General features: G+C 40.1%; 1 protein-coding gene across 1 annotated transcript in view; it reads right to left on the reverse strand.

Annotated features, from left to right (window-relative positions):
- Positions 1-16,328, reverse strand: part of PKHD1 (PKHD1 ciliary IPT domain containing fibrocystin/polyductin) — a 454,138-nt gene that overhangs the window by 366,470 nt on the left and 71,340 nt on the right. Inside the window, exons 32-34 of the mRNA XM_034990755.1 lie at positions 15,004-15,147; positions 7,805-8,024; positions 991-1,141 (exon numbers count right to left, since the gene is read on the reverse strand). Coding sequence (XP_034846646.1) covers positions 991-1,141; positions 7,805-8,024; positions 15,004-15,147 — 515 coding nt within the window. The remainder of the gene's footprint in view (positions 1-990; positions 1,142-7,804; positions 8,025-15,003; positions 15,148-16,328) is intronic.

Raw genomic sequence — 16,328 nt, forward strand, 5'->3', positions numbered from 1 at the left:
AAGGAAGGAAGGAAGGAAGGAAGGAAGGAAGGAAGGAAGGAAGGAAGGAAGGAAGGAAGGAAGGAAACCACGCCTACCCACCCAGGGAGTATAGTTTGGTATTGGGAAGGTTTGACTGAATGAAGCAACATTCACTGGAGAATCTCGGGTAGTGTGTGGCACATGATGGGCACGCCCTAAATGTTTGTTACAAATAAAGGAGACAAAAAGAGGAAAACTAAGAATGGCTTTCATAATGAAAAAGGCACCTAAGGGAGTAGGTGCTCAATAAATATTATTTTTTATCTGTGTATCACGAGAAGCCCAGAGAGTTGTAAAAGATTATCTGATATATTTCCAAAGAGCCCTCAGCCTCTGATTTCGATTCTCGAAAATTCCCTGGGGAGGCTGTGGAATCTCTCAGGGGGGACTTTGAAGAGCACATTCTTCGGGGAGCCACTGGGAAGAGTGGTTTAGATGATGTCAAAATGGATAAATTAAGGTAAAGAGTCCCAGCAGTGCTTTACAGTTCTGATTTTCACGTAATGCCCTCAAAAGCCAAAGCTTCCACTATGCCCTCCACAGAACAGATGAGCCAGATGGACCAGCACACATCACTGTCCCACCACCTGAGGATGGCTGAGTGATTTTTGAAACCTTCCAGAAGGGCCTAGTTAAATTGAGGGCCATTTATTTCGTGAAGAAATAAACCACAGAGAGCCCCTTTCAAACATGCACGCGGAGACCAGGACAAAACACCGAGGAGATTATCTGTTCAGAATTTGCTTTAAAAGAGCCCAGGCAGCACTCATTTGTTTTTGAGAAAATATATGATTAACCATAGTTAACTATGAATTCAGATGTTGTGCATTAGACCAGCTTCCCAAAGTTTGAGAGCATTTAATATTATATATCGCTGCCATTTGGGCTAAATTGTTTTTTTAATGTACACAATATTACAAATTTAATTTGAGCTGTTTGAATCAGTCTGTAAAAAAGATTTGATTATACCTGAGTGTTCTGGCCCCGGCTCTTCCGTATCTCAGTAATCTTGGCGGTAATTGGCTGATTAGGCGTCTCACACTCCATCTTTGCCTCAGTTTCCATGGCGATGCTACAAGAGCTATTATAGATGAGAACTTCATCTCTTTCCACTTTAGGGCTGAAACGAGAGGGGAGGTTAAATGGGGTGTCATCAATCTTAATGAAATGCAATTATTTTTACTCTTATTAATCATTGCAAGCCATTAGCTTGTGGCAACTACAGGCCACCATTTGTCAAATTTTGCAAATTTCTGTAATTTTGTTTCCATTCTTTTATTGTTTATTTGTTTTCCTTTTATCTGCACACGCTGCAATGAAAATGCACATGGTAAATATCTTTCACTGAGGCCTTTCTCTTTTCCGAATCTATTAGGAACATTAGCAAAAGCTTTTCCAAAGCACAACTTAACAAGCAATGTGCACACAATACTTCCAGTTCCAAAAATGGAAGCAAATGTTGGGCAGAGGTGTTGTTTTTTTTTTTTTCTTTCCTTTTTTTTCCTTTTCCCCTTCCCTCGTTCTGTTCTTACTCACACTTAGTGTTGGGGGAGTGAATTGCCTGAATCCCCCCAGGGCAGATGGAGAAATTGGAAAACACACACAACTGGCTAACTGGTCCCTAATTCCAACTGTGAAAAAATGAGCTCATTTAGGCTTTCAATTCCCTCTCCCCAGCTGATGGCAATGAGATGCTGTTGCTAGCAGTGGAACATTAACTTAGTAAATTAATTAAACTTACTTAACAGCCCAGACTAAGGAGATGCGATATATGTGCCAGTTACACTACCAGCCACTCGCTTTAAAAGTCCTCTTGCTTTAAGGAGAGAAGCCAGACTGGATTTAAAATGAAAAACAGCAGTGTGGCGTTACAGAAAGTCTAAAAATACGCTGTCTAGAGGAGGCGAAAGTGTGGATATTGCAGGCTATAGTCCCCAACAGGTGTGATATTTATTCAACAATAATCCTGGCTTTAGGCATTGTTGCAACTAACTCAGAGATTATTAGTAACAATAATGCATGATGTCTCATACTTTTCAACAACTTCATTCGTATGATCTCATCTGGGCCAGTAAAGTAGATAGAGGCATAAAAAATGTAACATAAAGAGATAGAGATCAGGAGATTTGCATAAAGCCAAACACAGAAGTACAGCAGCTCCAAGATTAGAACCCAGGGGTCCTGTCTCCTAGAGCAGGACTCTCGAGTTTTGAGATGCTGTTTGAACATCTGCACGAAGAAGGCAGATCCCATGGGAAGACCAGCAAGGGCCACGGAAAGGACAAAAGGTCACTGCTTGAGAAACTATAAATCGTGTCGAACTAGAGCATCTCTTCTCAAATTAATGTCAAAATGGTTTCTCCCGCAATTTGCTAGAAATACCAAGAAGGAGAACTACCACACCTACTTAGTCTTCTCTTCCTCACAGTAAAATATTCCCAGCATTGTATTCACCAAGTCAGGGCTTCCATACCCACTGTGCTCTAGACCTACTAGAGACTGTCCATATTTTAACACTATGCAGCCCAGAACTGAACACACATAGCTTGAGCTGGCCCCTGGGGCTGTGGTTCTTCTTTTACCTGAGTCCTCCTTCCCATGACATCTAACACTGTGCTTGCTTTGTAGCCCCATGCTGAAATTAAGATGGTGGTACACTCAGAGTCTCAGAGCCACAATGCCTGAGGATTTCGCCATGTTGTATTTGTCCAACTGATTTTCTGAGAAGCATTAGCATGCAGAGGTTTGGCTAGGAAGCAGACCAGCTAGATTTGAATCCCTGAACAGATATCTACCTTCTATAGGACGTTATAAAGACATGACTCTCTAAGCTTTGGTTTCCACATTTATAAAATGGAGTTATAATCATCGGGTACCTATTTTATATAGGTGTTGAGGGGGTGGGGTGAAATGCAGCCCACAAAGTGGTTTGCAAAGAATCTGGCACACAGTAAGTGCCCAATAAAGTTACAGTTTTTGGTGGTACTGATGTTGGCGCTATTATTGTTGAAATGTAAGTGCGGGAATTACATGTCATCTCACTGATACAGATCCATTGCTCAAATGCATTTTGAACCTGGAGCCTGTCTTGTAACTACAAATCCATTTAGCTGAGCCATGATCCAGCGGGTAGACAGAGCCACAGGATAAATAAAATGTTCACTCCTAAAGTGTCACTTGTACTCAAAGTTTCAGAAAAGGAAAGCAAAGTAATTTAACTTGTAAATTAAAATGTAATGTAATATTTAGATAAATATGGAAACATGATTGAATAGAAGGCAAAGTTCACATGGATTTTCCAAATAAAACACCTGACTTTAAAGCTAGTTGGGTGCTGGCAGCAGGCCACGTTGGGCTTGGCAGCTAGAACCTTCCTTTTATTCCTGGGGGGTGGGGGTTGGAGTTGTTAGAATAGTTTGAGAGGCTCTCTCTCTCTCTGTTTCCACCAGAAATCACTTATAAATATATCAGGAAGGAAATAAAGTTGGTTTACCACACCATCATGTTCCTTATGAACCAGTACCCAGATAACTACAGACAGTCCTCGACTTACAATGATCTGACTTACGATTTTTTGACTTTATGATAGTGTAAAAGCAATACCCACTTAGTAGAAACCACACTTCCAATTTTGAATTTGGATCTTTTCCTGACTAGGGATATATGGTACAATCCTCTCTCGTGACGCTGGGCAGCTGCAGCTCCCAGTCAGCCACACGATCACGAAAATAAATAGCTGATATGCTTATAGCCATTCTATCCCCATACAACCATTCTGTTTTTCATGTTCAGTACAGTAGCCAAGAAATTACATGAGACATTCAACACCTTCTTATAAAATAGGCTTCATGTTAGATGATTTTGCCCAACTGTAGGCTAATGTAAGTGTTCTGAGCATGTTTAAGGTAGGTGAGGCTAAGTTATGATGTTCGGTAGGTTAGGTATATTAAATGCATGTTCAGCTTATGGTATTTTCAACTTACAATGGGTTTATCAGGTCATAACCCCGTTCTAAGTCAAGGAAGATCTGTACTTCTATTTCTGAAAGCTCACAAACCATATGATTAATAATTCATTCTAGAATTTTGTCAGGGATAACACAAGCTTAGGTGTCTAAATTTCCAGAATTCCCTTTTTCCCTTTTTAGGCAAGGGAAAGAGTATTTGGCCATTTCCTCTATCTGTGGTGTGCCCCCACTCATGTTCACTACCAGCAACTAATGATCCTCAATCCTACAAGCAAGTATTTTGTACTCAGTATATAAATGATCTGGGATATAGACTTGAACTCAAGGAAAGGAGTGACCAACTTCCTGTACAACCTTTTCTGGTCTTGAGCTTCTACCCTGTTGATGAGCCTTCCTCTGCCCTCTCTAGGCTCTTCATCTGCAAAGACTAGAGAAAAATGGGTTAAGTCACCCAACAACCCTCTCATTTGTCAGTGGCAATGCACTGTCTTCCATAATCATGTTCTTCTTGCTCTGAAAGAGTTAAAACCACTTTCTGTTAGCTTAGACTTTTTTACAAGCTTTAGATCATATTTCGTTTTGTATTTTCCCTGGTAATCTCGTTAGAGGTTATTTTTCGTTAAAAGTCCATCATCAAAAATAGCCAAGACACCAAGATATCAAAATAGACTAACATTTATGAAACTTACAAGTTTCCTAATAGCTACTATTCTGTGTTTTCTTCCACAATAATCCTATGAATTAAGTATAAATAGTGTATATATAGACATACACAAATGTAGATAATATAGTTGTGCATGCACACACGCACACACATAAATATTTATTTTGAGGGAATGTGATAAACATTTTTGGTCCAAACGGTGGAAAAGAGACTTCTAGCACCTAAATTTCCTGACTCCTAATCTGTGGCTCTTTCAGTTGGTCTAATCAGATCCAAAAGTAAGCAGGTAATCATACACTCACTCTCTAGGATAGGCATCAAAAACATTTGCAGTGTTTATGTCTCCCTCACTTAGCCTGAAATTGCTTCTGGTGGTTCTGGAACCTCATTCAACCACACACTTCAGCCCAGGCTCTCATTCCTGATGCTGAAGGCACAACATCGTGCCAAGTACACTGTCAACCAAGGGGTCTGGGTTCCAGTCCTGACACTGCCAAGGCTGGACTGTGTGACTCTGGAAAAATACTTAGTGTGTCCTTAGAATAGAATCTAAACTCCTTACTAGGGCCTCCAAGACCTTAAATACCTCCCGGAGCTCAAGTAGAGAACTTTCCTTCCTTCTTACTCTACTCCTACCCTTCTGGCCTCTGACAGTTCATAAAATGTGATGGGGCCTTTGCATTGCTACCCCTACCGCCTGACCATCCATAATGACACCTTCTTCTCCTTAGCTCAGCAAAAGACCTTCCAGAGCAGCCTCCCCTGAGCACAGTGTATATAGTAGTCCCCCATGATTTTCTATCACATTATAGCCCTTATCACAACATGTGATCTTGTTTATTGTCTGGCTTCCTCCTCTACCCTTAAAGGTGGGGATTTTGCCATCTTGTTCCTCACTGAGTTACCAGCTCCTGGCACAGTACCTACAACATAGTAGACACTTGATAAATTCTGAATAGACGGATGGATGGGTGGATAGACAGATAGATGGATGGATGGATGGATGGATAGATGGATGGATGGATGGATGAACTGGGCATATTTTTGCCACAGATATATATCTACCTTTGCCAAATAACATCAGATCCATAGAGGTAGTGGCTGGCAAGCGGATAGGATAAAGCATTTAATGGAAATGAGTTCCTTGCAAAGATAATGGCAAGTAGTTCTCCAGGTTCACAAGCATAATCTTAAGAGGAAACAAGGTAAGCCATTTGGCATATAATTTTTTAATACTACTTGTATAATTATAGTTTGTTTTCTGGTTATTAAATTAGTATATGTTCACTGAAAAAAATTCATAAAAACTCAATGAATAAATGTAAGTAATACTCCAATCACCTAGGGTAGGCACTTAACATTTAAGAATACATTTTTCTAGTCTTTTTTCTGATCATCTGTTATATGTGTATAGAAACATATGTACTATATTTTACACCATTAATATTAAATCGATACAGGGATGCCTGGGTGGATCAGTTGGTTAAGTATCTGCCTTCAGCCCAGGTCATGATCCCAGGGTCCCGGGATCAAGTCCCGCATCAGGCTCCTTGCTCAGTGGGGAGTCTGCTTCTCCCTCTCCCTCTGTTGCTCCCCCTGCTTGTGCTCTCTCTCTGATAAATAAATAAATAAATAAATAAATAAATAAATAAATAAATAATCTTTTTAAAAAAAGATTAAATCGATACACTATTTTGAGACCTGTCCTTTTTACTTCCCAACATATGGTAAGCATTTCCCTCTTCAGTTAAATATTCTACATCATGATTTTTAAAGGTTTCCTAGGATATTAGTATTTAAATTCATCCTTTAATACTAAATACTTCATTCCAAATTTTTTGTTATTATACCTAAAACTTCAAAAAATGTAGTTTTTCAAAAATATTACATCTTTCTAACTGCCTTCTTAAAATCCTAGAAGTGAAATTATTAGAACACAGGGAATGGAGACTTTTAAGTTGATCAGTGCCTATTGCCAAATGATATCAATAAGAAGGGCATCACTTTTAATAGGGTCTGAGGCTGTTCCCTCAGCAACTTCTTGAGTAGAGAAGAAGAACATAGAAGAACTTCGGAGAATTGCTGGGGGGGATTTGGGGAAGTCTTCATATTCAGCTGAGCTAGGACCTGACATGTGTTTCTTGGTATCCAGCATTCGTGAGTTCTGAAGTCCAGTCCTGCCTGAGTACACCCTCCAGTACCCCATTCCCTGTATGACCTAAACAGGGTTCTTCACACCTTCCAGAAAGCAACCAGCCAAGGAGGCTCCTCTCTTCCTCTGGCTAAACACAAACCTCTCTCTGGTGATGATTCGTCCTAAAACACAGGCTGTCTTGGGACATCAAAAAGTCAGACTGTCAGCAAAAGTGCTGGTTATCTCTTTCATTCTGGGTAATGAGTCTTGTTTATTTTTAATTTTGAATGGGAAGATAGGCCCTCATTAAACCACCAGGTGTGACCTCTCTATCTAGATAAGAAATAAAGAAGAGTGCAGGGCGACATTCAGCACTAAAATTTCACACTGCATGGGAAAAGAACTGCTGGCGGAAATTAAGGCTGTCCTGAGTCACCAACAGGATCACACGTTTTCCTTAAGTGTGTTTAGAAAAGAGGGTTTTACCTGGAAAGTGGTGGTATTGATTTGTTTTTTAAGTTCAAAAAATCTTCATAAGCTTATGGCTCCTAAATCCTAGATCTACAGTAATTCTGCCTGCACATCCCCCCTTCTTTTGAATAAACATTGTGCAATCTGCTAGATTTCTCTATGACTTTTTTTCATACTTGTGAATCTGTTTGGAAAGAAAAGAAAAAGGAAAAGGGAAAAGAGCCTTCTGTTTTTCATAATGTCTAATCTTTTTCCCCATTGGCATTCACCAGATGTTGCTTTGGATCGGAAGATAAATATTAAAATCTAAGCAAGAACAAAGTGAGCTGTTTACTGGGCAGATTTTTCAGATGTTCTCTCGAACACTTGAAAAGACAGGAGATGCTTTGATATGCAGACTGGCTGGAATCCACAACGGAATGGTCCCTCTAACAAGAGTGGTAGGCCCTGGGGGCCATGTCCACACAGCCTGCAGTTCTTGATGGTTCCATCTGTCCATTGGCCATGCATTTGTGGGGAAGGTCAGGGAGGGAGAAGACAGGGTTACCTGATGAAAAGGCCTGAGAACCAGGGGGACGCTGACTCTGTCCAATGATCTGGTGCAAAGAGGCATTGGGGACTTTCTTCACAAATGTAGAGGTAAGGCCATGATTGGGGCAGTGTCTCTGTCCCCACAGTGACAGTCAAATCACACTGCACGTATGTGCAGCTGGAGGCTTCACAGCTCTCCTCCGCATGCTTCAGGCCACACAGGAAAGCCAAGGACACTGCGGGAAACACTCACAATTAGGTTAGGCAGTAACCACAGAAAGAACTAAAGAAGACGCTGTTACATAAATGCATTTCATGTGTTGCCCCTTGACCAATAGGAAAATAAAATTATCAGTTTGCTTTTCTTAAACATGCATGATGTGTACAAACACATACAGAAGAATTTTGTAAAATATGAGTCATCATAATAAGAAAAACTCATATGACTCTATAAGCTAACATAAGGTCTAAAACAATTGTGATGCTCTCGAATCTGTCTCTTCGTCAAGCCCATCATCTTCCTCCTCATCCTCATAAATAACCCCTTGCATTTTTTAAATCACGTCCTCACATGGGTTCGTATTCCTAAATGAGAGATTGTTGAGTTTTACTTGGTTTTGAATTTTATACAATAGAATACATGACATATTTTTGGACCTGCTTTTTTCCATTCAAGTGCCAAGATTTACCAAGTTCCATATTATCACATAAAACTTGAGAATACATTTTCACTGATGTTCAACACTTCATTGTGTGAAATTACTACAGTATATTTATCTATTCTCTTACCAATGGACTTCTGGCTATTTCCCAGTTTTTGCTACTACAAACACATACTAAATTTCCTCTATGGTATATGCCTTAAAGAAAATTACTTGTTCATAGGATAGTACTAGGTCAACTTTGCAAGGTAGTGCCATATTATTTTCAAAGTGTTTGTGCCATTTTACTATAGCCTACCAACTATAGTCATGAGTTTCCATTACTCCACATAACCGTCAGCACTTGGGATTATCAGACTCTTAATTTTGGCCAGTCCAGGACAAACACAATGGCATCCCATTCCAACCTTAATTGCATTTGCATCATTCCTTTTTAGGTCAAACAACTTTTTATATGTCAGAACTCATATTTCCTCTTCTGTGAAATTCCTCTTTCTGTCATTTGCCCTTTTTTATACTGGAACGTTTGTCTTTTTCTTATTGCTTTGTGCTCTTTATATATTTTGGGTACTAATCCTAGAAGGTTATATGGTTACTCATACCTTCTCCAGGTTCTTGGAGAGCCTTTTCACTCTCTTGATTAACCGAAGTCCTTGATTTTTATATAATTTTAACTATTAACCTTTTATGAAGAAGAAAAGCAATTATTTGAAGCCCTTTGACCCTTAGGCCACTTCTTTCTCAGTCATGAGACACAGTGTAAAAAGCATCAACAAGGCAGACTGGCAATAACCTTTAAGAGGAAGATTAACAAGTCTCTACATGAGATGGTTGGGGAGCAGCTCTGTTTGAAAACCTTAATAAAGCAAAAAAGAAAAAGAAAGAAAAATCTCTCCAGCCTTCACCTCTGCAGTTAACCCATCAATGCAAGTATGGAACAAATACTACCAAGGATTGTGGGCTTGAACCCAAGCTGCCCTACCTACATCACAGTACTGCATGCATCAAAGGGCACAGGAGACAAGCACATGTGAGAAGGTTTATAATTGTGCAATCACATCCAAATAGTATTATGGTTGCTGGTACATTCCAAAGCCCCTGACACATAGTAGGTTCTCAGTGAATGTGTTCAGGATGAATTCACAGCAATTAAGATGGCTGACAGTAGGACTCTTGGGTGGATAGACAAAACGAATGGACTTTCCAGTTAGTAAGCCCTAGGGCAAATATAGGCTCAACCCCTATAAAATAATGAACTCATTATGGGTGATGAGGTGGATGCAAATTGACAAGGTGGACTCTGAAAAGTACCCAGGGCTGGGGGTCAGAATCCAAGGTTCTGCCACGAAATCGAATTGTGTGACCTTAATCACTGCAGCTTTTCATGCCTTATGGAAAAATTAAAGTTCCCATGAAGAAGTCATGCCGTCTAACTCAAGGTATAAATGCAAGAAACATGAACATCAAAGATTTTGCTGATTTTTAAAAAAATACAAAGTACTTTCATTTCAGTGAACAAGATGTTTTGGCAACCCATCATATGAAAGAGTAGAATCCTTCTTTGGTTAGAAGCGCAAGCAGGGGAGAGAGGTAAATACAGATGACACCAAAAGCAGCAAAAGCACTTCCTCAGAGCTCCACCTTTATCGCCCCTGCCCCCCTGATGAAAGAAAACACATGAGCAGCACCCGGGCAGGGGAAAAGCAAAATAATAATTAGGGAGGCTGGAGTTCTAGGCCCTCATCCACAGCCTGGAATGAGAAACACCACCATCCTTAGTGTGCAAAATCACACCACGGAATAAAACTCAGAGCGTGGGTCAGAATTCAAAGTGACCTTGGTAAATTAGAGAAATTACAGAAATAAACAAAAAACCGAATGAAAATAGGAAGGCCGTAAACCACAGGAAAAAAAATAAGAAAACTCGTGTAAATATCAGATGAGGAATGTCCAGCTGTGCACAAGCACGTCAGGGGAAAAAAAAAAAAAGAAGGAAAAAAAAAAAAAAAACATCCTCAGAATAATCGTAGGTAACAGTAAGATTATAAACCAGCAAGACAGCGACGTGGTTGTAAAAACCAATCCGGTGCCAGATTCAAGGCAGGCAATCTTCTGAGGCTCCCTGATGGGGCCAGAACTGGCTTACACAGAGGAGCTGTGTAGTTGGAGACTTCAAATTAGGGGGAAAAAAAGGTAGGAATTCAGAGAGGGCTCGGAAGAGAAATGCCAAAATGTTCAGTTAGTGGAAAGTTTCTGATTCATTAGGTTGCCCCAAAATTTGCATTTCTAACAAACTCACAGGTGCTGATGCTGATGCTCCAGCAACAACATTAATATGATATTCTCGGGACGCCTGGGGGGCTCAGGCTGTTGAGCGTCCGACTCTTGGTTTCAGCTCAGGTTATGATCTCAGAGTCCTGGGATTGGGCCCCACATCAGGGTCTGCGCTCAGCATGGAGTCTGCTTGAGACTTTCTCTCCCTTTACCTTGCCCTCTCTCCCTCTCTCCCTCTCTGTCTTTCTAAAATAAATAAATAAATCTTTTAAAAAATAATATGATATTCTCAATAATAATGTAATTCTCAGTAATAATACCCTTGAGAACCACTGTGTTAGAAGGACTGAGATTAGTCAGCATTCTGAAAGGCTGATTAAGTTTGAAAAAAGGAGTGTGGGGAGCATCAGTTAAGTAAAAGGATGAATTGCTCTGACAATGGCAACTGAGGAACACGGCTGAATGTTGCTGCTGTGAAACAGTCCTCTTCAAAAACCTTTTAAAATATAACAGATTCTTAACTAAATTGGTTATATGCAGTCCTATCTGAAAGTAGGGAAATTATTAGTAATTTCTAACAATTTGTGAGACACATTCTGTTTGATCATTTGATGTCCATTACAGACCAACTTTCTAGAAAAAAAAAAAAATACACAAACAAATGCAAAATGTTTTATCCAACTCAGGAAGTTGACAGAATCCGTGAATACCATCCTGGGTCTGAAGTAAGAAACCAATAGAGTTGGCTTTCATCAGTTCCTTTACATTTTTAGACACCGTAATTAAAAGTCTTTAAAAAGACTTTTTCTTTTTTTATGAAAGAGGAAAGTAAGTCCAATTATCCATTTCCCAAGTGAATGAGCAGCTCTTGCACAATCAGTGGGTGTTTGGTGACACCTTGTGGCAAAGGTCAGAGTTACAGCTTCCAGCTTCTGCTTTCCTTCTTTAAAAATCAAGGCATTTTGATAAAAAGCTTTTGCACAGCAAAGGAAACAGTCAACAATACCAAAAGACAACCAACAGAATGGGAGAAGATATTTGCAAATGACATATCAGAGAAAGGGCTAGTATCCAAAATCTATAAAGAACTTATCAAACTCAACACCCGAAGGACAAATAATCCAATCAAGAAATGGGCAGAAGACATGAACAGACATTTTTCCAAAGAAGACATCCAGGGGCACCTGGGTGGCTCAGTTGGTTAAGCGACTGCCTTCGGCTCAGGTCATGATCCTGGAGTCCCGGGATGGAGTCCCACATCGGGCTCCTTGCTCAGCAGGGAGTCTGCTTCTCCCTCTGACCCTCCCCCCTCTCATGCTCTCTCTCTCTCATTCTCTCTCTCAAATAAATAAATAAATAAAATCTTTAAAAAAAAAAAACAAACAAACAAAGAAGACATCCAAATGGCCAACAGACACACGAAACAGTACTCAACATCACTCGGCATCAGGGAAATCCAAGTCAAAACCTCCATGAGATACCACCTCACACCAGTCAGAATGGCTAAAATTAACAAGTCAGGAAACGACAGATGTTGGTGAGGATGCAGAGAAAGGGGAGCCCCTCCTACACTGTTGGTGGGAATGCAAGCTGGTGCAGCCACTCTGGAAAACCGTATGGAGGTTCCTCAAAAAGTTGAAAATAGAGCTACCGTACGACCCAGCAACTGCACCACTGGGTATTTACCCCAAAGATACAAATGTAGTGATCTGAAGGGGTACGTGCACCCCAACGTTTATAGCAGCAATGTCCACAATAGCCAAGAACCAAGACGTCCATCAACAGATGAATGGATAAAGAAGATGTGGTGTATATATATATATATATATACACACACACACACAATGGAATATTATGCAGCCATCAAAAAAAAACAAAATCTTGCCATTTGCAATGACATGGTTGGAACTAGAGGGTATTATGCTAAGCGAAATAAGTCAATCAGAGAAAGACACATACCATATGATCTCATTGATATGAGGAATTCTTAATCTCAGGAAACAAACTGAGGGTTGCTGGAGTGGTGGGGGGTGGGAGGGATGGGGTGGCTGGGTGATAGACATTGGGGAGGGTATGTGCTATGGTGAGCGCTGTGAATTGTGTAAGACTGATGAATCACAAACCTGTACCTCTGAAACAAATAATACATTATATGTTAAAAAAAAAAAAGAAGAAGAAGAAGAAGAAGATCATAGGAAGGGAAAAATGAAGGTGGGGAATTGAAGGGAGAGACGAACCATGAGAGACCATGGACTCTGAGAAACAAACTGAGGGTTCTAGAGGGGTGGGGGGTGGGAGGATGGGTTAGTCTGGTGATGGGTATTAAAGAGGGCACGTACTGAATGGAGCACTGGATGTTATACACAAACAATGAATCATGGAACACTACATGGAAAACTAATGATGTAATGTATGGTGATTAACATAACATAATAAAATAAAATTTAAAAAAAACTAATGATGTATTATATGTTGGGTAATTGAACATAATAATAAAATAAATAAAGGCATTTTGAGAAGTACTCTTCTAAACTTAAATCGAACCTTTTAAGATATAACAATTTCTATACCTCTTCTTCTATGAGTTATCAACCTTCCAATATCACAATTTACCTGTCCCAAAAACCTCAATGATTTTTATTTTGTACTTCTAATCAAAACTGTGTCCTGACATAATACCAAAGAGTTTTCAAAAGTTAATTAACTTAAGCTGTGTATGTGTGACAGCCTTTTAAAAAGACTGTAGCAGTATTAGTTAAATATTGGAAACTAGAAATACGGAGTCTTGGTTTTCTGTTTGCACAATTTCCCAATTCATTAATTCCTTCATTAAGCATCAATCTGATGCATGCACTGTGCCAGCACTGGTCTATGCCCAAGAGGGAGAGTGGAGAAGGGAAGAAGCTTAAACCTAACTCTTCCACTTTAAGTTTCCTATTGTGGAATCTTCCGTGGAATAGATCTCTCTTCTATGATGCTCTGCTTATACATATGATGATAATAGGAAACTCCATTTCTAGTTTGTATTTTAAACAAGGATCATTTCTCTCTCTCTCTCGCACTCTCCCTCCCTCCCTCCCCCTTCCACCTCCTTCCCCTTCTTGGCTAAGACAATCAAATGTCAACTGCCATCACCAATTACCCATGGGGGAATTTTTGTCTAAGCTCAGGTAAAGTGATGCTTTGATCACTTCGTAAATCCTTCACCCACATTCAAGTTGCAAACAGAAGTTAGGAATATAATTTAAAGCATTATTCTGAAAGCATGTGTACAAGTGGTTTCTAAGCACATAGGTACAAAATCTATGATTATGCAAACAAGTTAATCAGCTGGCTAAGCTGGTCCTCTAGTGATAATGGCAATTTCTTCCCTTTGACTTTTTTTCTGAAGCTCAGTGGGTAATTACCCACTACTAGAAAGCCCCATCATGGGACTATCAAAACTTTGTACCTTTCTCTCTAACAAAGACACAGCTTCTTGTACCCCAATTTACATGACAGCTGTGATGCTTAAAGCAATGAGAGATCACGGTGTTCTATTGGGTAAGTACCTGGGCATTACAGAATAAGAGGACAGTGTTCATGTTGGCTCTTTTGCCTATGATAAGAATTCCAGGGGGCGCCTGGGTGGCTCAGTTGGTTAAGCGACTGCCTTCGGCTCAGGTCATGATCCTGGAGTCCCAGCATCGAGTCCCGCATCAGGCTCCCTGCTCGGCAGGGAGTCTGCTTCTCCCTCTGACCCTCCCCCTCTCATGCTCTCTCTCTCTCTCTCTCTCTCTCTCATTCTCGCTGTCAAATAAATAAATAAAATCTTTAAAAAAAAAAAAAAAAAAAAAGAATTCCAGAACTGCGTGCACCAGGGAAATACGCAAGAGATATCCAGCTTGCTGATCTAATCCCTACACTAGTACCTCCAATAAGCAGATGTTCTCAACAATTCCACCTCAGAACAAGACCAAGAGATTGTTTACTCCATGATGTCTAAGGCTGTCATTAAAACTAATATTCAGAACTCACAATTACTTTCTCCATCATCATACAACAACCATCAAGAGCACGGGTGATAATTTTGCATTGCCATTAATATGACAAAAGTTATTCTGAACCATTTTAAGAGGCAGTCCCATCTAACATTTTAGATAGGGAATAGAGAAATCCTCTTCCCAAGAACACATAGAAAAATTGGATGTCAATACAGCATTGATCACAAAAATGCAGTTAACCAAAGAATATCATTTTTATGTACACCCTTAAAAAAATATGTGGCATTCGTACAGACCATCCAGGGGCAGGACCAAGCAGCTGAAGGCTGACTCTGTAGCATTAGCCAAGACCTGGCAGGGAGCACCACACACAGCAGCTGAGATGTTCCCTGGAGAAAATCCTGCTCCAAACACATGCACAAGCCTTCCACCCAGGCAGCCTTCAAAACAAAATATAAGTTCATGATTACAAACGCAAATCTCTCTTTCTCTACTTAACTCAAAATTCAGATCCATGCTTTCTTGCTGCCGCCTCATTCTTTTTCTGCCCTCCAGAATCTACACAACTGGCTTTATGTTCCAGTATCCTTAGCATCTTCCCACTAAGCTCTGGCCTCCAGAGACTGGAGTCCTTGTTCTGTCAGATTCCAATCATATTCAACAATCTATAAAAATGTAATGATTTTTATATAGAAAAGTAACACTTATTTATCATTCTTAATTTTTTTATACCAAAGAGTATACAACGAAAGTAAAAGTTCCACTAAACCACCTAGCTCACTCCATAGAGGTAGCCACGTTTGGTTTCTTGTGAATCCTTCCAGAATTTTTTAAGCATCTATATTTTTATACAAAGAAATTTTTTCTAGGGGCGCCTGGGTGGCTCAGTCAGTTAAGCATCTGACTCTTGATCTCGGCTCAGGTCTTGATCTCACAGTCGTGAGTTCGAGCCCCGCATTGGGCTCCATACTGGTTCTTTTCTTATTTCTCCTCTCTCACTATAATTAATGGTGCCGAGGAATTGTACATTTATTTGCATAAAACTGTTGCAAGCTGTTAGAAGTGGGATTTCGAGGTCAAAGGAAAAGTAAGGTTTTAGATTTGATGGATATTGCCAAATTTCTCTCCAAAAGAATGTTGTACCAGTTTACACTTCTACCAGCAACACAGGACAGCACCCATCCCTGATGGGTAAAAGTATAACAATTCTAAACAAACATCATGTTTTGCTTCAGTCTGAGAACCAAAAAAAGAAAAATGTCACCTGGACTCTCAGAGATGTGGCAACCTCTAGTCCACACTGAGATGGAGTTCCAGTGTCTACTGCCCTCAGGTCAAGTCTCGGTGGTTCTTACACCCACCTGACAAACCCAAGAAGAACACTTTGCTTAGGGTGCATTTCATAGCCCTGCTCTCTCATCATAAAAATCATGGAATTGTAGAAGGAAGGGGACCTAGGGATCATCCAGCCCAAACCCCTTTATCCATAGAAATGTACCCCACTAAATTACTAACACACTCAGGACCAAAATCCCAATCCCTATAGCATTCCACCCAGCCGAGGCCAGAGAAATTTGTTCTAAGAACTGACTTGGCTAGCACTTCATCGGTGTTAAGATTC

The sequence above is a fragment of the Mirounga leonina genome, unplaced genomic scaffold, assembly GCF_011800145.1.
Source record: "Mirounga leonina isolate KUSES-001 unplaced genomic scaffold, KU_Mleo_1.0 Mir_53, whole genome shotgun sequence".
Classification (NCBI taxonomy): Eukaryota; Metazoa; Chordata; class Mammalia; order Carnivora; family Phocidae; genus Mirounga; species Mirounga leonina.